Here is a 26,679-nt window from a genome sequence, read left to right as displayed (position 1 = left end):
TCTACTGCTCTACTGTCGAGATAGGTCTCTATTTTTATTATATAAAAATGCCTTTGCATATAAAAGCTGTCGGAACAAAACGATTTTCTTACCTTAAAAGAAACAAATCAAAGTGATAATACAAAAAAGTAAGAATATATGAAGACCTGAGTTGCGACTTTTTGAATAGTTGATATTATTCTCTGACCAAAGAAAAAGATTTTGGGATATTATTGCCAAATAGAAAAAAATTTATAACTCAAATAATAGGAATATAATCATCTTGTATTCTTTGAATGCCCTATTATTGTAGGACTTTGTAATCGAATAAGCCATAACTATGGAGAAAGATTAGTTAATCTTTGTTTCTTTAATTGTATGAAAGTAAGAATTATTCATTGTCGTCGAATTTAGTTTGTATCATATTTTAGACGTGTAATTGACTATCGTCTATTTTTAGGTTACCGGAGAGTACTTCTAGAGTAATTTAATTTGAGTAAAAGAAATGAGAACCTCTTTCGTTACACAACAATTTGGTTATTAGTTGTAAAGCCAATTTCAAGTATTTTTTCAACTTTTAAATTTCATAGATCTATATAATAACATTAACTATTATTTTTTAGTAGATGATACTATTTTTCCTACTTGTAATTATTTATATTTCGGTATTTAATTTATTTTTTATCCTATCGACCTCTTCATGCGTATTGTAGCATCTATGGGCATGTCCTTCCTTGCATCAATCCGTTGCATATATTTTGCTATTTCAAAATGACTTCAAACCCGAAATTAGTGGTCAAGCAAAGGTATGTGAGGCGTTCATATCAAGAAAGCGAACTGCTCAATGCGAAAAGAAAGTGTTTTTTTAAAGCTCACAGAAGAGAGCTCTGCCACGTGCTAGGAAAATAAAAAAATATTACTCTATGTTTCAAACCAATTAATATCGATTACCGCCTCTCTTCCAAATGCACGAACTCTCTCACCCATTGCATTTGTGTACCCATGGACGATCCCTACCAAAAACCCCTATGGCCCTCCTAGCCAGCCCTGGCATGGGACACCTCATCCCGGTCCTCGAACTCGGCCAGTGCTTCCCCGTCCACCACCGCTTCCTTGTCACCATCTTCGTCGTGCGTCGTGACCACTGACACTCCTGCTGCCTGCTGCCCAATCCCAGCTCCCCCGGGACTCTTCCTACCAAGACCTCCTCAATGTCGTCTGCCTCCCGCTAGAAGACGTCTCTCACCTAGTCATGGACTCAATGGCAATTGTCTCGCAATTGGTCCTCATGATGCGCCATGCCATGCCGATCCTCTTCGCGGAGATCACACCATTGAAGCCACGCCCCTCGGCCCTCATGGTCAACATCTTTGTTAGGATTAGGCGCCCAAATAAAAATCGAAATAGAGAGTAAAAGGAAGAAAAAGACTCGGGATACAAGATTTATCCTAGTTCCTCCTTAAATTAGGATTACATCCCGTAGATGATTATAATATAATTAGCATATCACACCTTTTTGTTACAATCCTCACTTATAAGAGAAAGTGATTATACATATCCAGTAACTATTCACGTGCACAAGTTCAAACGATCAATAAAATGTGGGCTTAAATTATAAAAGCCTTCTAGCAGCTCGGGAGAAGTTCATTTCTGATCTACAAAATTGTTTTCAATTAAGTCCTGGGAAAACCTGCAATTTTCACATATTTTGAGGAATTTTTTGTAAAAATTCAAAATATGGAAGTTGTTTGTAACAATATGAACTAGCTATCAGTAAAATTTGGCTGGTTTTTTAAATTTCCAGACATTTTCCCCACATTTTTCAAATCTCGGGTTGGAACCGGGTCAAATCAGGAGCAGTTTCAGTGTTGGGTCAATTTCGGGTCAATAGGATCTAAATTCAGCCAAGTGTCTACATGAACTTTAAACTAAACATTTCAAGCTTTCTAATGACACCCGAATTGCTTAGTGTCTAGGTTATTAAGTCTTCTAATTGAGTGCAAACAGAACTGCCCCAGAATCAGTAAAAATGAATAAGTGATCCAATCATTGGGTTACTAATTTTTATTTTTTTTTGGTTGAAAAAAAATTGTATTCATGGCTCAAAAGGACACATGAGAAATATATAGACTTTTATGGTAAAGCAAATCGAAACGAAGTAAAGCAAATGCCAGAATACTACAAAACAAAGCTAAATCCAAAAAACAATGAGGATCAATAAAGCATCGGCGGGGTCAAGTACATACTCGTTTCAAAAGAACGGATTTGTTAAGAAGAATAATTGGTAGCCAATCGCTAGTTCTCGTATCGTAGTCAGTGATGAATATACACCATAAATTCCTTCTCCAATAAATACAGCATTGCCATCATTTGGCTTCCTCTATTCCATTGTCGTATGGAGACAAACAAAATAAGTTGAACAAACACAAATCTAACTCAGCGAGATGCCAAAGCTCTAGAGCTCTTACAATCATCACTAAAACAGGAGGTAGAGGACCTATACACGGATAGAGAACGGGGGTATCGAATCCCTACCAACATTATTAAACTCCCAAATCTAAATTGGGAGAGAAAAACTCCTAGGTTTAGAACTAGATTTAGAGTGTTCAAACTCTCAAATCTAGAACTAGATTAGGAGACCCAACTCCCAAATATAGATCGGGAGAGAAAAAAGAGGAAAAGTACAAAGAGACTCAAAGAAAATCAAAATAGAGGGAGAGGAGAGTGAGACTAGCTCAAACCCTCCCTATGGTTGAAGGTTGAAGAAGACAATGAAAAAAGAAGAGAGAGGAAAAGATTTTTTGGCTTCTCCTGTTGACCTTATTGGCTTAATAATGGATTGTTGATTATCTAAGGCTAATCAGCCCAAATGCATGTTTAATTGAGCTTTGCATGTGATTGCTAGACAAATGTTTAGGCTCATGTCATGTGTTGATTGGAGGGTAGTTTAGTGGGGATAATTAGTGCTAATTAGTGATTAGTGGCTTAGCCTATCGCTTTGTAAATACAAATTAGGCTAATAACCACTAATCTCAATCAATAGATCCTTAAATGGATTCACAGGTGGCTTGAGGTTAAGTTAATTTTGCATGAATAATCAAAAGGTAATAAAGAGAGAAGCTTCCAACAAATAGCATTGAACGACTGAAAGAGAAAGAAAACCGATGGCTTGTGTTAATGAATGGATCCACTTCATTGGCGAGTTGTTTGCGTTTTGATCATATAGAAGTACAGCGTAAATACCAAAACTTGGCACGGGGGAATATTTAAATGCCAAAAGTTCCAAAAAGTACACTTAAGTGTCACTTTCTTTGAAAAATAGGATATTTAAGTATCGACTTCAGTGAAGAGTACTGGAAATCTGACATAGATTATTTTTAATAATATAAGTCACCTACGTGGATCACCGGAAAGCTGAGTTAGTAAAAAGAGCCAAAACGACAACATTTTACCTCGGATTTGAATTTTAATATAAATATTCCATCACTGTTCTACAATCTCCTCCTTTATTTTTTTTAATAATTTAGTTTTAAATTTAATTAAATCAATATTTATATTAAAATTCAAATTCGAGGCAAAATGACATCGTTTTCGGCTTCTTAAGGGCTGTTTGGCAACTTGCCAAATAGTGCCAGATTCTGATTTTTTGTTCCTGGGAATAGATTTGGAGTAGAATCAAGAATAAAAAAAAAAAGTTGATTATTGTTCTGGGAATAAATTTGAGAATCAAAACCAACTTTTCTTCTTCTTCCCTTCGGCCATCTCGCGACCGCCGTCCACCACCGCCTGCCGTCGCCCGCCACCGCCGGCCGTTGTCCATCGCCACCATCTATCCTCTACCGCTGCTTGCTGCTGCCGTCCGCCGCCGCTGCCAGTCACTGTCCGCCGGTCTGGCGAGCTCGTCGAAGCTTGCCAAGCTAGGGCAAGGTCCGGCGAGCTCGCCAGAGGTAAGCCCAGCCACTGGCAAGGCTCGGCCTCCCCAAATTTGGCGAGGCCGAGCCTTGCTGGTGGCCAAGCGGGCCTTGCCGGGCTAGGTGAGGCCCGCCTAGCCTGAGGCTCACCTAGCCCTAGTGAGGCCCGCCCGGCCACCGGCGAGGCTCGCCTGGCCATCGGTGAGGCTCACCCAACCCCGGCGAGGCCAAGCCTTGGCGGGGCTGGGCAAGCCTCACCCAGCTACCGGCGAGGCTCGGCCGACAAGGGCCGGCGACGCTTCGATGAGGTCGTCGGCCACAAGAAGAAGAAGAAGAATAGGAAAAAAAGGAAAAAGAAAAGAAAAAAAGAAAACTATTTATTTAAAAATTAAAAGAAATTAATTTGAAACAGAATCAATGAGCACGGTACCAAACGCAATTCTATTCCAGAATCAGAAATTTTGGACAGTTACCAAACGGCTTAAAATGCTTAGAATCAATTCTCGGGAACAGAATAAAAAAAATCATTTCTGATCAGAATCTATTCCTGGGAACATAATCATTACCAAACACGTCTTTAGCCACATTAGCGTGCAAAATGATGTCGTTTTATGCTTATCTAGCCACGTTAGCATGCAAAATAATGTCGTCGTTTTGCACTTGTCTCATTAGAAAAACACTACATCAATATTTTGGTTGGAATCTCTTGCTATTGGCACTTAACTAATCCATTTTGTTCTGATTTTGACACTTAAGTATATCTTTTTGCACTTTTGGTGCTCAAGTATTCCCCCATGCCAAGTTTTGGCACTCTAGGTGTCTGCACCTCGAAATTCTCCCGTTGAAAAAGAAGAAAAAGAAACAAGAAAAGAAATGAATGGTGATGTAGGAAAAATAAGTCTATTTTGATGGCCCTGACAAGGCTTCGACGGTGCAAACCACATGATCAATGTTTCGCTTTGTTTTTTTTTTTTTTTTTTTTTCTTGTAATAGTAGATTTTTGTGATTTAGATGTGACTTGAATTTGATGAATTTTCTTGTCACATCATAATTTTATACTAAAAAGAAAATTGCATTATAAGTCCTAAGCATTTTTTTTTTGGTGGAAGAAATATTCCTTTCATTACTACATAGGAAAAGTACCAAACATTGTCCCAAGTCAAAACATAATAAAGATAAGAGACAATGGGGAGGTTTAGACAACCAATTTGCCATTTTAGTAGGCCTTTGCAACCCAATCCATGACTTGATTCATTTCTCACTAATAGACGGCTACGAACACCCCAGCTAAAGAGCCCAGTAATTGTTGACAATCCACCACTATCGAATGAACAACCTATGGGACCTCGGCCTGGCTCAAGATCGCATTTCCTGATATTAAATTGTCCGTCACAAGCTGAAACCAAACTACTGTATTTGTTTGACTCTGTTCACTAAATTGAAGGGCTCCCATTCGTGTCTTCTCCATAAAGTGCATGCCTCCCCTCAAAGCTAGGGTTTTTACAATGAGGGCAGACGGAGAAAGGACTTTCTTCACAAAACCATCCACGAGATGCCTACAATGGTCTTTGCATAATCTAGCAATAACTCCCTATTTTGAGTCGCTACACCAAGATCCATCCACATGTAAATTCAATGAGCTTGTAAGCAGTGGAGTCCACTCTTCCTTTCACAAATCTCCGATTTCATTTCTTTGCTATTTGGCATTACTAGGATTCCACTTTCTATAGAGTGCTTGATCACTACTTGCTTCGTCCACAATTTTGTATGGCTTTAGTTTGTTGGTCCGAAAGACCCATGCATTTCTTTCTTTCCAAATTAGCCATAATATACCAACGAGAAGTGCGTTTGAGTTCAACTCATCCTGGGGAGGCAAGTTCTCCGTGATCTATTTATCCATTCTTGCAATTTTTTCGACAGCTATTTTCAACTTGATGCCGGGGTCTGATCTATCCATTTTGTCCAGGCACATAAGAGGTGGAGAAGCTCAAGGATTTCTAGGGCTTCGTGACATATTGGGCAAAGTGGATCAGGCATCAATTTTTCCTAGTAGAGGTTTTCTCTTGTTGGCAACACATTAATGCATACACTCTATAGGAAAAATCGACACTTTGGATAGTGTTGGGTTTGCTAAATTGTAGTCCATAAAGATCAAGAAGGTTAATATGATGATGACATTTGGTTGGCATTAAGCATTTTGTCCTGAGAGCAAATTTTGTTATAGCCACTTTTGACTGAGTAGGAGCCCTTACTGTCTCCCATCCACACTAGTTTGTCCATTGATGGATTGGAACTTAGCTATATGGATAGGATCTCGTGGATCACATTCTCGCTGAAAATTTCCTTTAGCTTCACTACATTCCATTCTTTTTCTTTAAGTACCATCAATTCCTTGACATATTTAGGCTCATTTAGATTTGTGGGGCCTCCAATACGGCCTCTAGGTAGCCATACATCTTTCTTGATTCTAATCTATTTAATGTCACCAACCATCTCATCTCAGGTTCAATCACTCCTCTTCTAATCATCAAGCTTTGCCATCCCCACAAGGGGCAATGACCCTTATTGGCATGCCAAAACTCCCCTTGCGGGTAGTAAATACCTTTTACAATTTTGCTCCATAGGGTGTTTGAAGCCTGAACGAGTCGTCAAGCCTATTTCCTAAGCATAGCCTTGTTGAAAACTACTAGATCTCAAAACCCCAGCCCTCTTGTATCCTCCCTTGTTCTCAAAGATTCCTAGTTCTTCCAATAAATTCCTTCCCGTTTGGCATTTTGTTTCCACCAAAAGCATGCAACTCTTTTTCTTTTTCTTTTTCTTTTTCCTATTGCTTTGCAAATAGATATTAGCATCTTAAAAATTGCTTACTGTGGTGGAGCTTGTACAGTTATTTTTAATGAGTACCTCATTCCCTACTTTAGTCATCAATTTCTCTTTCCAGCCCTAGGTTCGAGTTAACCCTTGCTAAGATCCATGCAAATATTTTCTTTTTTTATTGCCCCCAGCCTGAAGGAATTTCCAAGTATTTTCCTATCTTATATATAATGGGGACTCTTAGTTGATTTGCCAAGTTCATTTTCAAAGTTTGTGGACAATTTTTGCTGAAAAAATACTTGACTTGTTTAAGTTGATGACCAATCCTCATGTATAACAATCTTGGTTTAGGATATTTGCCAAGTTTTGACATTCCTTAACCATTATGTCCAGAAGAAGATGGCATCATTGGCAAATACTAGGCGAGATATTATCAAACACCACCTATATAATTTGATACCTCTCAAGCTTCCATCAAAAATTGCCTTGCTCATTCACATGGAGAGCACGTTTGCCATAATGATAATTAAGTAAGGTGAAAAAGTGGGTCTCCCCGTCTTATGCCTCGGGATAGATGGAATTGTTCCATGGACTTCCTATTGATTTTCACACTAAAAGATACTATGGAAATACATTGTTTGACATGCTGGACCCATTCCTCACAGAATCCCATTTTTATCATATAGTCACACAAGATATCCCATTCAACTCGGCGATAGGCCTTTTACATGTCTAGTTAAAGAGTTGTTTGGACTTTCTTTTCCTTCTTTCAAATGCGAAGCTGGTGTAACATCTCATGGACTGTTAGGACATTGTCTTATATTTGTCCGCCACTTACAAAAACACTTTGTTTTATTGCAATAATTTCATGGAGCTATGGCTTAAGACGGTTAGCCATTACTTTGGAAATAATCTTATAACTGAAATTATATAAGTTGATGGGCCTATATTAGGTGATGTTTCGAGGTTTGCTACTTTTGGAATGAGTACAATAAATGTCATATTAAATTTGGGATCGAAGGTACCTGTAGTGAAGAAATTATCAACCATTTTGAATACGTCTTGCTGAATATTAGTCCAGTAATGGTGATATAATTGCATGTTGAGCCTATCTGGTCCAACTCCCTTAGTGGCTCCTATTTGAAAAACCACCTCCTTCACTTCCTACATTGATGCCCTTCTCATCATTACCTCATTTATTTCCTCATTGACAAGGTGTGGACATCAATCTAGGACTGGTTGAAGTTCCTGGGTCCCACATTGGTGTAAAGTGATTGGTAAAATTGGCCAATGTGTTGCTTTAGTGCTTCAAGTTTCTGACACCAGTAATTTTCATCCATTTTCAACATTGAAATTCTATTTTATAACCTCCATTGGACTGTGGTGGCATGGAAGTATTTGGAATTTCTATCACCCCAATTTAGTCATTTTATGCGGGATCTCATACTCTAGTTTATTTCTTCATGCCTTCATAATTGTTCAATATGTTCTTTGATTTATTGGGCCTCCTTACTGTACTTGACGCCTTCAGGACTGTTAGTCAACACGGTTAGCCTTCTCTTTAGGTGCTCAATTTTCCTGTGCGTGTTAAAGAATCTCTTTTTGCTCCATATTCCCAATGCAGCGGCCACCTTCTGTGACTTCTTTACTAAGTCTTTGAGTGTGTAATGGTGATCTTTCTAGGCTTCTTTGAGAATTTCCCCACACTCCGAGTCTTCTAACCAATTATGCCTCAAATTGAAACTCTTTTTTTTTTTCTATTTGTGATATTTGAATGTAATTTGCGGATAAGAGGGCTATGATCAAAACATATAGTTGGCATAGCAACGACCTTTGCATTTGGAAATTCCACTCTCCACTCTAAGTTGCATAAAGCCCATGCAAGTCCATGGTAGGGTATTGACACGGTGGATGGCCCAAAGTTTTTGCCATAAACAAATTCTCATTTGGAATTTAGTAGAGGAATGTGGAAAGGATACTCTCATAAAGGTGCCACAAGTGGCATCCATGCAAGTGATATCAATCAACTCCTATGAGTGCTCCTATACTTCCACTATTATATCCTCATCCCACATTGCTATTAGGCCCCATTTGGTTCAGTATTCCCAAGGGGCTTTCAGCCCCAAAGCCCCTTGGGAAAAAGTTTAGGTATTTGATTCAGCATTTGGAGATGTCATTGGCTAAATGCTAGCCTTTGAAATGCTGAAAGCCCAAAGCAGGTGGGGACCTACTTTGGGCTTTGAACATTTCGGAAATGCAAGTCCACCTCTACTATTCATCCGTTGACTTCTTCTTCTTTTTTTAAACCGATCATCTTCCCCACACCCCAACCGCCGTTGATCGGTGACGGAGTTTCATTGGATTTTTTTTTTTTTTTTTTAAAAAAATAATAAAAACCCTTTGCAAATGTTGGGTTCACATCTCTTTTTTTTTTTTTGTCATTTTTATCTTTTAACAATCAATAGCCCAACTTTTTATCAATACACTAGAATGATCATTAATTAACGAAGATGATTAATACTACAATAATTAAAAAAAATTATTCAAAGTTGAAAACAAACCTAAAAGAACCCTAAGCCAAAAGTTAAGCTTTGCATCTAATCTATAATCAAATTCTTTTAATTTAATTTTTAAATAAATTTACTAATATATATCTTTTACATTACTCTCAACATGAAAATGTAAAAAGTTATATAGTCATTGTTTCCTTTTTGTAATTTTAAAAATACTAAAACTAAAAAACTTAATTTGGTCACACTAAAGGGCTTTTCAAATATATGTTTACCAAACAATCTTGCATTTCCCTAAAGCACTTTTCAGTTATAGTTTACCAAACAGTCTAACATTTCGGAAAACCTATTTACCTCAAAGATATTTACATTCTCCCAAGGGCATTTCCCTAAAACTGAACCAAACGGACCCTTAGACCCCTTGATGCACCAATTGGATCGATGATGACCAACTTCTTGAAATTAAGTTGTTGTCTGAGCCTCTCCACCACGGTTCTTTTAATCTTGATCTTCATGAGGAACACCAAATTGGATCTATCGAGAGCCACTATGGCTTGGAGATGTTAGAATGTCAGGGTAAAGCCCAATCCTAACAGTTCCAGCTCAAAACTTTCATTTATCTCCATTGGCTTATTAAGGCTAGCCACCAAAGCCTATTCTTGCGCCCCCTTCATCCAACTAAATAGGAGTGTCAAGAAGTAGAGTCTCATCAATCACATTTGTACCTATCTCCTGTAAGCTACAATTCTTGGCCTTCTTCATTTTCTTGCTCGCCAGGGGAATATGGCCTTCCTACTCTTTTTATATAATGTGGATGTGCTATCAAGAATTGTTTCTACCAATGGTGAGTCTGAGAGAAGTTGAGAGCCCTTGCCTCTTTTGCCTTTCACTATTGTAGACACATTGGCTATACTTTTTCCTTTCACCTTAGATAATTCTAAGGGTTGAAATTCCATGGGATTCCCTAATTGCATCTCATAGTTCTCATTGGTGGTCGAGACCTCCATCGTGCCAACTGATATAAGTGTTTCCAGGACCGTTTCTTCCTCCTCACAAAATATATCTTTCCCATAATACATTTTCCAAAAAAAAAAAAAAAAAGACTATTTTCCTTAGCTTCCACTTTTAGCTAATATCCAAAGTTTCCAACTTCTTCCTCTCCAGGCCTTGGTTCTTTGTAAGGGATTTCCTCACAATTTGTGGTATAGTGGCCTATTCACCCACATGAATAGCAAAAATAAGGGAGCCTCTTATACTTAAAATCAACCCATATTCCATCATCATCGAAATTTGCCAATATTCTTGGCCACAAAGGGTGTGACAAATCTAAAAGCACACGCGCTCTTCCCACCTTGCACAGGTTGCCATCTTTTGCATCTATTTTCAGCTCCACCACCTCTGCGATCTTTCCGACCACCTCCATCATCGTGTTTTCAGTAATTTGAATTACCGAAATTCCAAGCACTTGCACCCAAAATGCACAATGAGTAAAAACATGATGGTGGATAGGTACCTTAGGTTGAAGTTTTTGTAGAATGAGCAAATTACCTGAAAAACACCTAGGGCTAGCATTTGGGATTCTTTTCCAATCGGCTTCCCCTTTGAAAGTGAAAGAGAATAGGCCTAATTGCACTAATTCACACACCACGTTTTCATTCTTCCAAGACTTCCTTCTTCATTTTGGATAAGAAAGCTTAGAAGTTTACATTTGGCCTAGAAAATAGTCTCCCAAGTAGTATAAGATTGCATGATTTCCATTTATCCTCTAGAATTTCCTCAAACAAGTTGGCTACAAAATTTGTTGACCACATTTGCCCCATTCTTCTTCATAAAGCAGCCAACCTACATTCTTTTTCTAATTCACGCTCCATTTCTAACACTATTTTTCAGGTTCAGCTCAAGACAACCTCCAAAACTAACCTAGGAGCGAAGTCAGTTGGACACCCAAGAGTCCCTATTGTTGAAATTGAAGATCATGGATGAAGGGAGTTCTAAAATAATCCCGGTTTCATCTTGCGAACATTGCTTTTTTTGGAACCGGGGTAGAATCCATTCTCGTGGAGGCTTTACGTGTTGGGTGGTGGTAGATGAGGGTGGGACCTTTGCTGCAAGTGGAGAAATTTCATCATAGACCGTTTATGGCTATCTGAGTAGGAGTGGGTTTGTGGGGTATGGTGGTAGGTGCTATGGTTGTAAAGTGGGATGTTTTGTTAGGGTTTTTGGAGGTGTTATGGATGAAGGGTAGTGGTCGGCAGGTGGATTGTATCCATTGGGTCAAGGAAATTTAGGGCTTAGGGTTTCTGATGGGTACATTACCACCATGGATAGAGAGGAAACTCTTACAGAGAAGAGAGCTACACACCTTACTGCTTCTCCAAACTCTCTTTAGCTGATGAAGATTAGTCCAAGCATTTGAAAGAGCGCAATTCAGGCTTTTGTTGGCATAAATGGGCCAGGTCGTTGCGAAATTCGTATAACAGGAGAGTTTAGATCCACCTGTTATGGAGGGTAGAATTTTACAACCAATTGCAAGAAGGAAAATAACATTAACGTGGAGCACTTCTTTTTCTTCGAGAACAATAACGAGCTTGAGATTTTTGTTTATTTGCGTAATGATACTACTAGTGTACGAAGTAGTCCTCATCGTAAAGTATTTTTTTTCTTTGAGATCAATGACTAGTTCAATTCATATTGACTGTACAAAAGTTCTTCCCTTATGGAATCCAAATTCGTTGCTTTAACTACAACTAGGAAAGAGGCCAAATGAATTAGGAATTTGTTGTTGGATAACAAATTATGGCATAGTCTTATGCCTCCTATTTCTATCCATTGTGATAGTCATGCCACTTTGGCAAGAGCTTATAGTAGTACCTATAATGATAAGTCTAGATATATTAGTTTAAGACATGAATATGTGAGATAATTGATTAAAAATTGTGCCATAACAATTGTCTACGTAAGGTTAAGAGTCTAGCAGATCCTTTAACAAAGGCTTTACCAAGAGATAAGAAATGGTGCCGAAACCCTTTAATTGAATCACCAGTAATGATAACTCGATCTTTCTCTAAAACATCACTAGTTATAAGGTTTAATTGATCAGAACAAGTTACTGAATGTGATTGTTTGATATTGACCTAGCCCTAATATGAGAAGTCAATATTGTTTATTACGTTTTGTAGGTTTAATTGAATTCTTAATGAAGTATAATACAAATTTGTAATATAGTAGATACTTCAAGTATATAAGCTTAGAAGTGGTGCCACTTCTTATGAATATTAAGGTTGCTTTCTAGAGAGCTTATAAAACAGGATTAAGCACAAAACCATAATAGTACAAAGTAATATAGAACTTCTTGCTGAAATAAGAGATTAGTATATATGCGATATGTCTTATTCTATTATTTAAAAGTACAAGTTTAAAGCCAAATTATTTGTCACTTTGATAGAGTTTTGACGTACTTGCACTAAGTAAAGGTTTGACTCGAAAGAGACCTTTATTTACATATATTAATCTTACCAAAATTTTGGCTGTATAGTTTTAAAATTTTTATTTTTTTGAAATTTTTGTTTTACAAACAAAGTGGAGGATTCTTGGAAGTTTGTAAAATAAACTAAGTGTGTTTTTTCTTTGTTTTTACATAGGAAAGTTGGGAGGAGGTGGGCTAGTTAATAAGTATGAGATTTTTTTTAGTGTGTTTAAAGAAAAAGGTTGAGTGTAGGCTAGACCCACCATAACCCTATGTAGGTGCACAAATAATTACGTAATTATTAGGCGCACTTAACACTTTGCATGCTTGCACACCCACGATTTAATTAGCACTAACCCCTTTATTTTTATTTTATCTTGTACGATTATCTTATTAGCTTCTATTAGTTCAAAGGTTGTTTTTTGTTTATTAAGTATTTTTGGAAATTATGAAAATTCAAAATTTTATTTATTAAAAAATTATTATTATTATTTTTATTTTTATAATTCTGAATACTAAAATTACTATATAGTATTTTCATTTGAGATTTTGTTGTATCCTGGTGGATATTTGCTCATGACCATTAGCAGTATTGTGGGGTAAATAAATTATTAAATAAAGTAATATCACGCATCAAAATCCAACTTGATTGCTCTATTGATTTGAAACCATATTTGTCCAATAGTTAACATATTTTTATTTTTTTCCATGGAAGATCAACAAGAGTAATTGTGACACCTCGAACCCTTCGGAAGTCACCACAGGCACCAATGTTACACCTTACTACCTCTCTCTAGAAGAAGCGTCGTAATTCATAGACATTTTTTTTTAAACAGTCCCAACGCGACTCATTAGCGGAAGCAAAATAAAACATCACCATCTCTCCCCTACCAACCATGATACAAATACACACCACTAATCACCATGATTAATAGACAAGCCACAACACTTTATTTACATATATTTTCAAGATGTAATTTCTTTGGATCGATACATCAAAAGGAAAAGCCAGGACTCAGCCACGTCCGGCCTAAAACCCCAAAAAGAACCCTCGACCTGCTACAACTCACGTGCAACAATCCCCATCATCAGTGTCGGCTAACTATCCCAAAAAAAATCCAGCTCCTACTCGTCACGCACGGCCCTCACACCCAACCCGGTGCATCGGGCGGTGGCGGCGGCAACATCCTCGCATCACCCCATCGCAACGAATGTGGACGGAGATGAACTCCTGGACAACCGGGCCCCAGCCAGGCCTACGTCGTACATGACTAAATAGCGCACTCGAATATACGTCAATCCAGGAACAGAAGGACAGCCAAACTCCTCGCACTCGACCTCGACATCGGATGGTAGACCGTAAAACACACTCTGTGTGACGGCAGGGAGCGGCATGCTGCTAATCTGAAATGTTGGTCCCCAAAAAGGGTGAGTACAACCACTCAGCAGGTAAAGGAATCTAATAGCCACTCAAAGCATCATACAAATCATACATGCATTCCAGGCATTACTTACCTTGAAGCCATGCATATACTATCATGCATCGTCATCACAATCATAACACATACATGCATACCATCATGTCATACTCGTATCATCATCATCATGACATCATCACATAATGTCATACGTGCATATCATCATCATCATCATGTCATATCATATCATATGTGCACATCATCATCATATCATGCATATGTTGACACCTATTTTAAAATTTAATTTATTTTTTAGAAAATAATAATATAGCATTTGGTTGTAGAGGGAAATTCTGAAAAAAATTTTGAATTCAAAATAATTCAACGGCCGGATTTTGGAGCCATTTCTTTGTTGAAGAGGTTGAGTGAATATCGCCGGATCTTCAACGATTTTAAGTTTTTCTTCTATAAAAGAGAAGCCGAGGCTTCGGTTTAGGGGTCGAAGAAAAAAGGAAAAACTGAAGAAGAAGAGAAAAAGTCAAAAAAAGTGAAAAGAGAGGAGAGAAAGGGTTCATTTCTTTGGAAATGGGAAGTCGAAAAAAAGGGAAGTTTTCTTGTTCCCTTTTGCTGATTTGTGGCGAGAAGGAAAAGAGGTCGAGGGAAAAGAGAGCAGGAGGAGAAGACGTGAGAGTGACAGGAGAGAGAGAAAAGGTGAAAAAAAAAAAGAAAAAAAAACAAAAATTACTGTTCATCTTCTCTCGGAGCCCCATGTTCGCATCCGCTCAACCGGTCATCCGGACCTCCGCCGCACGTCTCGGCGTCCCGCGACCGCCGCGCCGCCCGACTTCCCGCCGACTGCGTCGCTTGCCGCCCGACTCCTGCCGACTCGCGTCGCTCGCCGCCCGGCTAGCCGTGACCGCCGCTGCAACCCGACGTCCCGCCCGACCAGCGTCACTCGCACCGCCGGCCCGCCCTCCGCACCGGCAGCGACTCTGCTGTTCGCCGGTCATCGACGCCTTGCCCGACACCGTTTGGAGCCGAAGACCAGCGGCCGACGCTGCAATCCAAACTGCTCCGCCCGAACCTGAACCCTCTCCCGTGACTTGCGATCTGCAGCTCGCCTGCGCCTCTGCCCGACGATCGCACCAGTAGCCCGTACTGCCCTCCGACCCAGCCGCCGGACTTCTCGCCATGCTGCCCTCCCGGGCGACACCTGACGCCACCGCCTCGAGCTCCTGCCGTCCACCGCCGCACCAAAGCCCCGCGCTCCGCCCCGCACTAGTATCCGAGGCTTGCTTCACCGCGACCTTCGCTTGCTCGTGCATTCGCGACCCCGCTGCCGCTACCACAGCTCACATCCTCACCTCTGCAACAACCGACGCCGGCTCCATGCCCGACCCGGGACCATTTGTTGCCTCCTCTGTTTTGCTGCAGTCTTTGACTTTCGAACCTCGCCGGAGCTCCGACGACCACCCCCTGGCTCCGGTCACCAGGACCCATCACCCTTGGCGAGCCACCATCGCGGTTCAGCCATTCGCTTCCTTGCCATTTCTTCAAGTCCACCGTGAGTTAGACTAGGTAAATTTTTAGGTATTTGGTTTCATAGTTTTTATTTGTTTACTTTTTATATATTCTAACTTGATTTGTTTTGATTTATTTTTATCATTAGGAAATTTGTCATATTAAGTTATGATAATTAAAAATATTGACCCGCGAGACGTCGGGTTAGATTTTTGATTATTTCGACTTTTTATGGCAAAATTCATGAATTACTTTGCACCATTAATTCATATTAAAATGCCATTGATTTATATGGATGGATGTTTATTTTGGCATGTTATTATTATTTGCTCATCACATATTATGCATCATATTAGGTATTTAGGTCTATACACATATCACATTTGAATGCAACGCATTTTAGTTTTTTTTAAGATTCATGTAGAATTAGGATGATTTTCCTTTAATAAAACCAAAACACAAAAAAAAATATATATATATATAAAAAAACAAATCCAAAAAATATTAGGTACATGCTAGTTAATTTGCATAATAGGTTTAATTAGAATTTGTTTATTAGTAAAATATTGTCATATCTAGAACTTAGGTACTTAGGTCCATGCACATTTCATATTAAAGCAACATACTTAGATATTTTTAGATTAAGTCAATTTTCATTTAATAGAACAAAAAGATGAACAAAAAAATGTTATGCATGCCATATGAGTTATAGTTTTAAAAGAAAATGCTAAAAGATAATCATTGCACCATTAAGTTGTTTTCTTTTTAATAAAAAGCATTATGTCATTAAAAAAAATAAAAATAAAAGATCATTTCCTTGGTTAGTTAATAGGTTAATTCATAATTAATCTCATATCATCATTATTTAGCATAGGTTGCATATATGCATTAAAAATGAATCATCATTAAAATAAAATCAAAAAAAGAGCATGCATGTAGAAATACCATGTTATTTATCCCATATCATGTAGCACATGCATATTTAGGATTATAAAAATTAGATTGCATACATATAGTGATAAGTTTAAGTCATACCATATGAATTGCATCTCGCATGTCATTAAAATAAATTCATGCATATTAAGTTTAAATTAAGATTGCATATAATTAACATTTTAAAAAAGAAAAAAAAGAAAAATTAGGTGTCATGACATTTAGAAATCATGTTTAGGGCATGCATTTTTATTAGCATTTTTTATTGAATGTTATTTTATTGATTGTGCACCCGCATGACCACCATTTGCATGTTAGTAGCTTAAGTTTAAATTAATCAACATTGCTTGCAAAATATTTTTAAAATAAAAGGTACCGAAAGGGCGTTAGATTAATCTAGCGTAACCATGTCCCCGGACCTATTGAATCTCTGGTTCGCAATAGTAAAGTATTCTCCCCTACTTTACTTGGGTTTCTAACCAGCCCTAATTGGTTAGTGGCGGCTCCAAATAGAATTGCATGTTTAAATAGATTAATTTCTATCAAGTCGCGATTGGTAGGACTTGGGAGGGTCCGCGCCAAGTTTTTTTCGACTTAGTAATCCATTAACCTAAACTTTTAGGATTGCCCTGAAAATTTAGGTCGCGACAGCTTGGCGACTCCGCTGGGGACAGAGTTAAAACTCATAGTGGACATAGGCCTGTTTTATTAAAAAAAAATATTTTGTTTGGCAGTATGGAAACAAGGTACGCTCCTAACATGAAGTGTTAAATGTTTTTGCAGATGGGAAGTATAAGGGGAGTAGTCTTTGCTAACCCTTGTTTTGCGGGTTGGAGTTAAGAATGAATGGTTGAACTATAGAAGTGTTGTTTGCAATTAAACTGTTGTGCATGTTTTATTGTTTTTAGCACTACACTATTGCACACACAACCTGCCGGACTGGGCTGCGATAGGATTTTTAGGATGGTGTTGGGAAGGATACTTCCTCTAAAGCGAGACTGCTATATAGAGGTTGACCTTCTCTTCCCCGAAAGTTCTTCATGGTGTCAAATGTGTTTGTCCATATCCGCGAGATTGCGTGATATTAGACATTCCATTCGACTGAGCCGGGGTTAGGAGGACCTGACACGTTAAATGCGAGACTGCAACGGTCAGATCATCCTTTTAGCTCCATTTTGTTAAGCCATCTAGATAGAAATCGAGCCCCACATTTCATGCGTGTGTCTATGTGATTGTCATCTCTTCCCAGTAAAAGTAAGTTGTTTAAATTCTCGCTATTGCAATTTACTTACTTGCAATTTCGTTGGTCCATGACATTAGGTTTCGTCGTCGGTCTTATTTTATATGCAATGGGGAGATCCGATGTTCAATTCGTTCCAACTCCCAAGATTGAGCTCGAGGGTGGTGGAACAATTTAAATAAAGAAGGTCAAGAATATGTGGAGTCGATCTTGGGACGGCTCATCCCCCTTTTGGATATCGGAGTCCATAGTGGTGTTTTGCAAGCTATATCACACTTTTGGTGTCCCGAGACGGCTACATTTATTTTCGGTAAGAATGAGCTAACTCCAACATTGGAAGAGTATAGCGTCATCATAGGAATGCCCCTTGAGACTGAACTTGTTAGGCCACCTCTTGGTATGGAACCCACATCAATTTTATCTCAATTTTTAAGAATTAAAACTGATGAGGTTAAGAAAGTTTTGAAAGCTAATTGTAACGCATGCCCTTTCTCCTTTTTGGCTAATCATTTTTTAAATCAGTCTTCAATGCACCAAAAGGGTAGGATATTCATCTTAGCATTCTTTGGACTTATAATATTTCCTCATCGAAGAAATGCTATTAATCCTTCGATTGCATGGGTGGTCAGACAAGCATGCGCTGGCATGAACTTTATAAACATGATTTTGGCTGAGACGTTTTTGTCCCTCAACCGTTTTAAACAAAATGGAGAAAAATCATGAATGCCTCTCCTGAGCTTTTACAGATTTGGTTTCTTTCTCACATGAAGGAGTTTGGTCATTTCATGCGTCGAGGTGAAATTGATAATTCTAGTTACTCAATAAAGATATTTTCAATCTTAGAGAAAAAGTATACCGAAAAATCATTTTCCGATTGGGTGACCTTTCTTAAAGATCCAGATCTCAAGGGCTTCCTATGGTATGCTAAATGGTTCCATGTTAGCGTGGCTCATTTCTCTCATAAGACAGATAATCCAATTCCATTGATGGGAATTACTGGTGCAACATCTTACTATCCTTATAGAGTGGTCTGCCAGTATCGAGTGCTCCAAGATATCCCACCTCCTCTCTGAGTGGATCTGTTTCAAGCCCGCTTCGTGCGCAAAGATCACAAATACCTCGATGAGATCGAGCGTCTTAAAAATGCATGGATGGAATGCCATCTGGAAAAGATAGTGGTGCCTAGAAGATTGAAAGGAAATGAGAGGATTTTTCATGCCTCGGATTATTATATCCACCATCATGAGATCCCTCAAGCTCTACTTCCCGTGATACCTGAAGTGACCATGAAGCCCACTCGTAAAGCACAAATTGAAAATCTTGAAGAAACGGTGGAAAGGAAAGAAGCTCGTATTTCGAGTTGGTTCGACAGAACAAGAAGCTTCGAAAGACCGTGATCTCCCAATTGTATATAGAAAAGAGTCGCTAGATTTAAGAGTTTAATTCAAGCTTTATGATGTTATTTCAATTTCTTAGATTGATGTTTTAGGAATTTAATTTCCTAGGGAGTTATGTTAGCATTTTAAGTTGATGTCTTTGGAATTTGATTTCACTTAATAAAATAAACGATTGATCGTTGTCATGGACCAATCTCATTTGTTATAATGCTTATTGTATTATTTTACATTGATAGGTAACAACACGGCTCACCCAAGATCGTCAATCCATACTCGTTCTAGGGCAAAAATGGCTGATAACACTGAACAAGTGCGTGTTGCTGAACAAGCTCGTATCGCCACCCTCGAAACAGAAATGAAGCGAGTCCTAAATGTCCTTGAGCAGCTCTCCAAGCAAATTGATTCTCTCCAGGACAAACACTTTTGCCCCACCAGCTCCGCAAGTTGAAGTGGTGTTACCACAACATGCTCCCATGCGACCGATCCGAAAGATAAAGGCAAGAATACGTTCGCAATTGGGACATCAACCTCGATGGTGCTTCCAAGGAGAAAATTACTGCCGTGCCTCAAATTGTTGTTGATGAGGAGGTACAAGTGATACACTCGGCTGTACCGAAGACAGAACAAGAAAAACGCATGGCAAAAATCGAAGAGAAACTCAAATAGCTGCAGGGGTTCATTTAGCCAAGACCCAACCGATCTGTCCCATTATGCAAAGATCAAGATGCCAAAGAAGTTCAAAATGCCGACTTTGAGAAGTATGATGGCACCTCTTGCCCAAAAATCCATCTACAGACTTATGTGGTCAGGATGACCCAATATGTTGATAACATCCCCTTGATGATTCAACAATTTCAAGCAAGCCTGACAGGACCGTCGCTGCAATGGTACATCATGAAAAAGATTAATTTGCTGGAGACTTGGGAGGATTTGACGGATGCCTTCTTCAAGCAATACAAGTATAATATTGATGTCACTCCATCTCGAGAAGATTTACTTCGCACCGAGAAGAAGAGGACGGAATCTTTCAAGGCATATGTCACGAGATGGAGGACTCGTAGCCGCTCGGATAACTCAGAGCCAACGAAAAGGAGCTGATGGATTTGTTCATGAAGACACTCCCGCCCGAGTATCGAAATCGAATGCTTTGGGATCGATCGCGAGTCATTCAATCGCCTAATCCCCGTTGGTGAGCGAATTGAAGTAGCATTGCGTGATGGATGGGCGTCTGATCAAACCAGCTCATATGGAAGAGTCTCAATCAAGAAGGATAAGGAACTTGTAGCGGAGGTTAATGCAGCTTATGTGCAACCACCTCGCCCTACCCGGAACACCCATCAGGGAGGAGCACGACCATTCTTTGGCCAGCAGAAGAACTCTTCCAAGCGTCAATTTACACCTCTTCCTAAGCCATTGTCCAAGATCTTGCCAACCCTTCAGAAGAAAGGATTACTCGCTAAAGAGCCTAAGCGACCTAATCCCGAGCGATTCCCCAACTATGATCCGTCCAAGACATGTGCTTATCATATGGGAGAGGTAGGGCATTCTGTTGACGATTGCTATACGCTGCAACATAAAATCCAAAATCTTTTGGATGCCAACGTGGTCTCATTCCGCGATGCACAGCCGAACATCCGAATAACCCACTCCCCGACCACCCCGGAAGCCGTGAATGCCATTTTCGGTTTTGATGCCGAGCCCACAATGTTTCAGATGATGCATGAGGAAGTAGAAGTGATGGACACTGGGGCAACCAAGTGGCAAATTCGATTACTATGTAAAGTATTCGGCTCCTCCCGCTCCTATTTCAACCCACGGGATATCATCCTAGATGGATGGGGTGGCATAGATGATCCCGCACCTCCAAAGATTGAGAGCTCGATGACGCATTCGAAGGAATGACTGAATTGTTTGCCATTGACAAAGCTCGAGAGTAGGAAAATTTTAATTATTTGCACACTCCTCTGCGGAGTCTTTATTGCTTTCCATATTTGCATATTTGCATTTTCAATTCTAGGATTTCCCTTATTTCAATAATGTAATTTGCTTTTCATCCAATAAAATACATGGAGATTTTCATGTTTTAAGGGCATGTTGAAGTACACCAAACTAGCCCTGTGATGAAATCCTACCTAAAAGAAAACGGCAAGGAGCTAATTCTGAAGGCTGGGCTTCTTCATGTTCCCTTGAAAATTTTTTCAAAATAAAATAATTTTCCAGCATGCATCTAATTTACCCTCTTTGTTTCATTTAATTATTTGCTTTATGTTTCAGGTGCAGCCCTGCGCATATTTAAGGAATCTCTATGAGCTCCCTTGCAAAGAGGGGCAAGACACGAGACATTTAACAGCTTTGACTTTATGATTTGATGTGCTAGAATAGAGCATACATGGCCTTTTTATCATTATAGAATGCTTTCACATGATATTAAGCAATTCACCAATTCCACTTGAAATTTATCAAAATGGATAATTCAGTGAAGGATGTTGAGTTACTTGAACATGTTAAATGATGATAAATGAGGTGTGAAAGGCAAGCCTAATTTCATACACAGTCCCTTGTCTATACATTGTGAGGTGAGTATGGAAACATTTTGTATTTCAAGGTGAAGAGTTTTCTTGCATGAAGTACGACAACTAAAATGATGAGGGGCAGTTCATTTCTCTACGATGAACCCTTGTTTAATCCTTCTTTGAGCCTAAACACTTGAAGAACTTCTTTCATACTACCCCTGTCAAGAACCACCCCACATCGGGGCAAATGGAGGTAAGTTGACATTGAAGGAGAGTGAAATGGATGGAAATTTTCTTGCTCTCACTTGCATCAATCTTCAAGTTATGCTTTTACATTGAATTCATGTGGTAATTTAAGTGCCTTAGGATGACGAAGAGCGTTTCTTTCACTATCCTACACACTTATATCCTTTGCATAGCCCACTTGAGCCTGTGATTTCGTTTCTTTTAAACCCAGTTGGTGATCATCCCCCACACTAGGGCAAGGCAAGAGACAGATGAAGACCCTTGAATGTTCGAGTGTCATTTAAGGTATACTTGACACACACATTGTGCGCAAAAACTGAAATCAAAATAGAACTAAGGGCATGAAATAGCAAAGTGTGCCTGGTAAAAGCAAGGCCAATGCCCATGAAAAGAAAAAAAAAAAATGACTGATGAATTGAGGGGCATATAAAAAAGCGGTGTGTGCCGATCGATGCCTATCATCAAAGAAAATGATTTTGAGAAAAGATCTCCAGTTGAACAATCATTGGCATCAGTGATAAACTCTTGAGCCAATAAAGAAATTTGTCAAGAAGACAATCCGTGGCGAAGAAAACTGGTGGTAATGTCAAGATGATCACCAACTCTTACCCATTACACACATCTTTGAGCCTAACGATCCTTTCATTTCTCAAACCCAAGAGCCAAGCCTATGTTACGTCCCTTACAAAGTCTCTTCAGATTAGGGCACTTGAATTAACATAGGAATTCATATGTTTTAAGCATTGCTCGAAGAAGTGCGAGCAAGATTATTTCTTTCTCATTTTGCAGGGTTCTTGACTTGTAAACCCGGAGATGATTACAGAATTGTTCTTTCAATAGCCTTGATTCAAAGAGTCTCTTTTGCTAAGCCATTGACCAAGCCCACATTACGTCCTTGTCAAAGACTTCTCAGATTGGTAAGGTCGTGCGATTGCAAGAAAATTCGAACTCTTGTCGACAAGATGATGATAAGATTGAGTGATATATTCCCACATCAATGGTCGGGACAAATAACCCCTCCTAAATGAGAGCGAGTGAAAATGCCTTTTCACACCAAAAGCGTCTCATTTAGCATGTTCAAGAGATTCACACTATAACTGAAAATTGTCCTTGTGATAATTTTTCCAGTAGAAAGCTTGATAAAGCCATCATTGAATTTTTCCTCAAAGACCAAAAAAATTGTCTTTGAAACCTTGAGTTTGTTCAGTCATCTTGGTGCTTGATGAGAATTCCAAATACCAATTTGTAAAATATTTTCAAATGTCTAGTGTGAACTCCGGATATTTGAACCCTTAAACGCTTGATGTGATACCAAGTGTTTGTTTTTCCAAACGTCGATGTGACTTCCGGATGTTTAGTATTTTCAAATGTCTAGTGTGAACCCCAGATATTTGAACCCTTAAATACTTGATGTGATACCAAGTGTTTGTCTTTCCAAACGTCTGATGTGACTTCCAGATGTTTAGTAAAAACCCCAGATATTTGAACCCTTAAACGCTTGATGTGATACCAAGTGTTTGTCTTTCCAAGCGTCTGATGTGACTTCTAGATGTTTAGTAAAAACCCCAGATATTTGAACCCTTAAACGCTTGATGTGATACCAAGTGTTTGTCTTTCCAAACGTCTGATGTGACTTCCAGATGTTTAGTAAAAACTCAAGATATTTGAACCCTTAAACGCTTGATGTGATACCAAGTGTTTGTCCTTCTAAAACGTCTGATGTGATTTCCAGATGTTTAGTAAATGTTTTCAAATGTCCAGCATGAATTCCAGATATTTGAATCTTTAAATGCTTGATGTGACTTCCAAGTATTTGTCCTTTCAAACATCTGATGTGATTTCCAGGTGTTTGGGATTTGATGAGAGTTCCGATCTCTAAAGACTTTGAGATTTTCAGACGTTGGTCGGGTCTCATAGGAATCATTTCACACCTAATAATACTTTTCTCCGGATAAGTATGACAGTACGTGTTCTTCTTTGCATTTGCATTTCATTTAGCATAGACACATTGAGATCTACGTTCTTAACCAAATCATTGCATTTACATTGCATTATTGCATGACCTTGCATTTCAAAAAGAATTAAATTTATTTGAAAAAGAGGTCATTAACATTTGCATATGCATTTCATATTCATTTTGCATTTGCATTTCATTGAGCATAGACACATTGAGATCTACACTCTTGACCAAATCATTGCATTTACATTGCATTATTGCATGACCTTGCATTTCAAAAGAATTAAATTTATTTGAAAAATGGGTCATTGACATTTGCATATTGCATATCCATTTTGCATGGTTAAAATTTAGGTGTCATTTATCTTTCAAGGAAACCTCTACGAGCTTCCCTTCAAAGAGGGGCAGCTATTGACACCTATTTTAAAATTTAATTTATTTTTAGAAAATAATAATATAGCATTTGGTTGTAGAGGGAAATTCTGAAAAAAATTTTGAATTCAAAATAATTCAACGGCCGGATTTTGGAGCCATTTCTTTGTTGAAGAGGTTGAGTGAATATCGCCGGATCTTCAATGATTTTAAGTTTTTCTTCTATAAAAGAGAAGCCGAGGCTTCGGTTTAGGGGTCGAAGAAAAAAGGAAAAACTGAAGAAGAAGAGAAAAAGTCAAAAAAAAGTGAAAAGAGAGGAGAGAAAGGGTTCGTTTCTTTGGAAATGGGAAGTCAGAAAAAGGGAAGTTTTCTTGTTCCCTTTTGCTGATTTGTGGCGAAGGAAAAAAGAGGTCCGAGGGAAAAGAGAGCAGGAGGAGAAGACGTGAGAGTGACAGGAGAGAAAGAAAAGGTGAAAAAAAAAGAGAAAAAAACAAAAAATTACTGTTCATCTTCTCTGGAGCCCCATGTTCGCATCCGCTCAACCGGTCATCGGGACCTCCGCCGCCGCACGTCTCGGCGTCCCGCGACCGCCGCGCCGCCCGACTTCCTGCCGACTGCGTCGCTTGCCGCCCGACTCCCCTGCCGACTCGCGTCGCTCGCCGCCCGAAGCTAGCCGTGACCGCCGCGCAACCCGACGTCCCGCCGACCGGCGTCACTCGCACCGCCGGCCCCGCCTACCCTCCGCACCGGCAGCGACTCTGCTGTTCGCCGGTCATCGACGCCGCGCGACACACCTTCGGAGCCGAAGACCAGCCGCGACGCCGCAATCCAAACTGCCCCGCCCGAACCTGAACCCTCTCCCGTGACTTGCGATCTGCAGCTCGCCCGCGCCCGCCCGACGATCGCACCGGCAGCCCGTGCGCCCTCCGACCCGCCGCCGGACTTCTCGCCGTGCTGCCCTCCCGGGTGACACCCGACGCCACCGCCTCGAGCTCGCCGTCCCACCGCCGCACCAAAGCCCCGCGCTCCGCCTGCACTAGTATCCGAGGCTTGCTTCACCGCGACCTTCGCTTGCTCGTGCATTCGCGGCAAAGACGCTGCCGCTACCACAGCTCACATCCTCACCTCTCGCAGCAACCGACGCCGGCTCCACGCCCGACCCGGGACCATTTGTTGCCTCCTCTGTTTTGCTGCGTGTCTGGTGACTTTCGAACCTCGCCGGAGCTCCGACGACCACCCCAGCTCCGGTCACCGGACCCATCACCCTTGGCGAGCCACCATCGCGGTTCGGCCATTCTTGCTTCCTTGCCATTTCTTCAAGTCCACCGTGAGTTAGACTAGGTAAATTTTTAGGTATTTGGTTTCATAGTTTTTATTTGTTTACTTTTTATATATTCTAACTTGATTTGTTTTGATTTATTTTTATCATTAGGAAATTTGTCATATTAAGTTATGATAATTAAAAATATTGACCCGCGAGACGTCGGGTTAGATTTTTGATTATTTCGACTTTTTATGGCAAAATTCATGAATTACTTTGCACCATTAATTCATATTAAAATGCCATTGATTTATATGGATGGATGTTTATTTTGGCATGTTATTATTATTTGCTCATCACATATTATGCATCATATTAGGTATTTAGGTCTATACACATATCACATTTGAATGCAACGCATTTTAGTTTTTTTTAAGATTCATGTAGAATTAGGATGATTTTCCTTTAATAAAACCAAAACACAAAAAAAAAATATATATATATATAAAAAACAAATCCAAAAAATATTAGGTACATGCTAGTTAATTTGCATAATAGGTTTAATTAGAATTTGTTTATTAGTAAAATATTGTCATATCTAGAACTTAGGTACTTAGGTCCATGCACATTTCATATTAAAGCAACATACTTAGATATTTTTAGATTAAGTCAATTTTCATTTAATAGAACAAAAGATGAACAAAAAAATGTTATGCATGCCATATGAGTTATAGTTTTAAAAGAAAATGCTAAAAGATAATCATTGCACCATTAAGTTGTTTTCTTTTTAATAAAAAGCATTATGTCATTAAAAAAAATAAAAATAAAAGATCATTTCCTTGGTTAGTTAATAGGTTAATTCATAATTAATCTCATATCATCATTATTTAGCATAGGTTGCATATATGCATTAAAAATGAATCATCATTAAAATAAAATAAAAAAAGAGCATGCATGTAGAAATACCATGTTATTTATCCCATATCATGTAGCACATGCATATTTAGGATTATAAAAATTAGATTGCATACATATAGTGATAAGTTTAAGTCATACCATATGAATTGCATCTCGCATGTCATTAAAATAAATTCATGCATATTAAGTTTAAATTAAGATTGCATATAATTAACATTTTAAA

At 39.1% G+C, this 26,679-nt stretch overlaps 2 protein-coding genes across 2 annotated transcripts; both read right to left on the bottom strand.

The window, feature by feature from the left end:
- Nucleotides 1-14,880: 14,880 nt before the first annotated feature.
- On the bottom strand, nt 14,881-15,423 carry LOC120288532. The gene has a single exon (XM_039302588.1). The coding sequence runs from the start codon at nt 15,421-15,423 to the stop codon at nt 14,881-14,883; it is 543 nt and encodes a 180-aa protein (XP_039158522.1).
- A 9,523-nt stretch (nt 15,424-24,946) lies between these two features.
- LOC120288531 (glycine-rich cell wall structural protein-like) lies at nt 24,947-25,360 on the bottom strand. The gene has a single exon (XM_039302587.1). It carries the CDS (start codon nt 25,358-25,360, stop codon nt 24,947-24,949), a length of 414 nt encoding a protein of 137 aa, XP_039158521.1.
- Nucleotides 25,361-26,679: the final 1,319 nt, after the last annotated feature.

Source organism: Eucalyptus grandis, chromosome 9 (assembly GCF_016545825.1).
Source record: "Eucalyptus grandis isolate ANBG69807.140 chromosome 9, ASM1654582v1, whole genome shotgun sequence".
Lineage (NCBI taxonomy): Eukaryota > Viridiplantae > Streptophyta > Magnoliopsida > Myrtales > Myrtaceae > Eucalyptus > Eucalyptus grandis.
Note: the sequence above shows the minus strand (reverse complement) of the source record. Positions and strands in the feature narration are given on the sequence as shown.

Bases quoted from the DNA above. Each gene is read 5' to 3' on its own strand.
- LOC120288532 (XM_039302588.1), bottom strand. From the start codon at position 15,423: ATGCACGAGCAAGCGAAGGTCGCGGTGAAGCAAGCCTCGGATACTAGT.
- LOC120288531 (XM_039302587.1), bottom strand. From the start codon at position 25,360: ATGCACGAGCAAGCGAAGGTCGCGGTGAAGCAAGCCTCGGATACTAGT.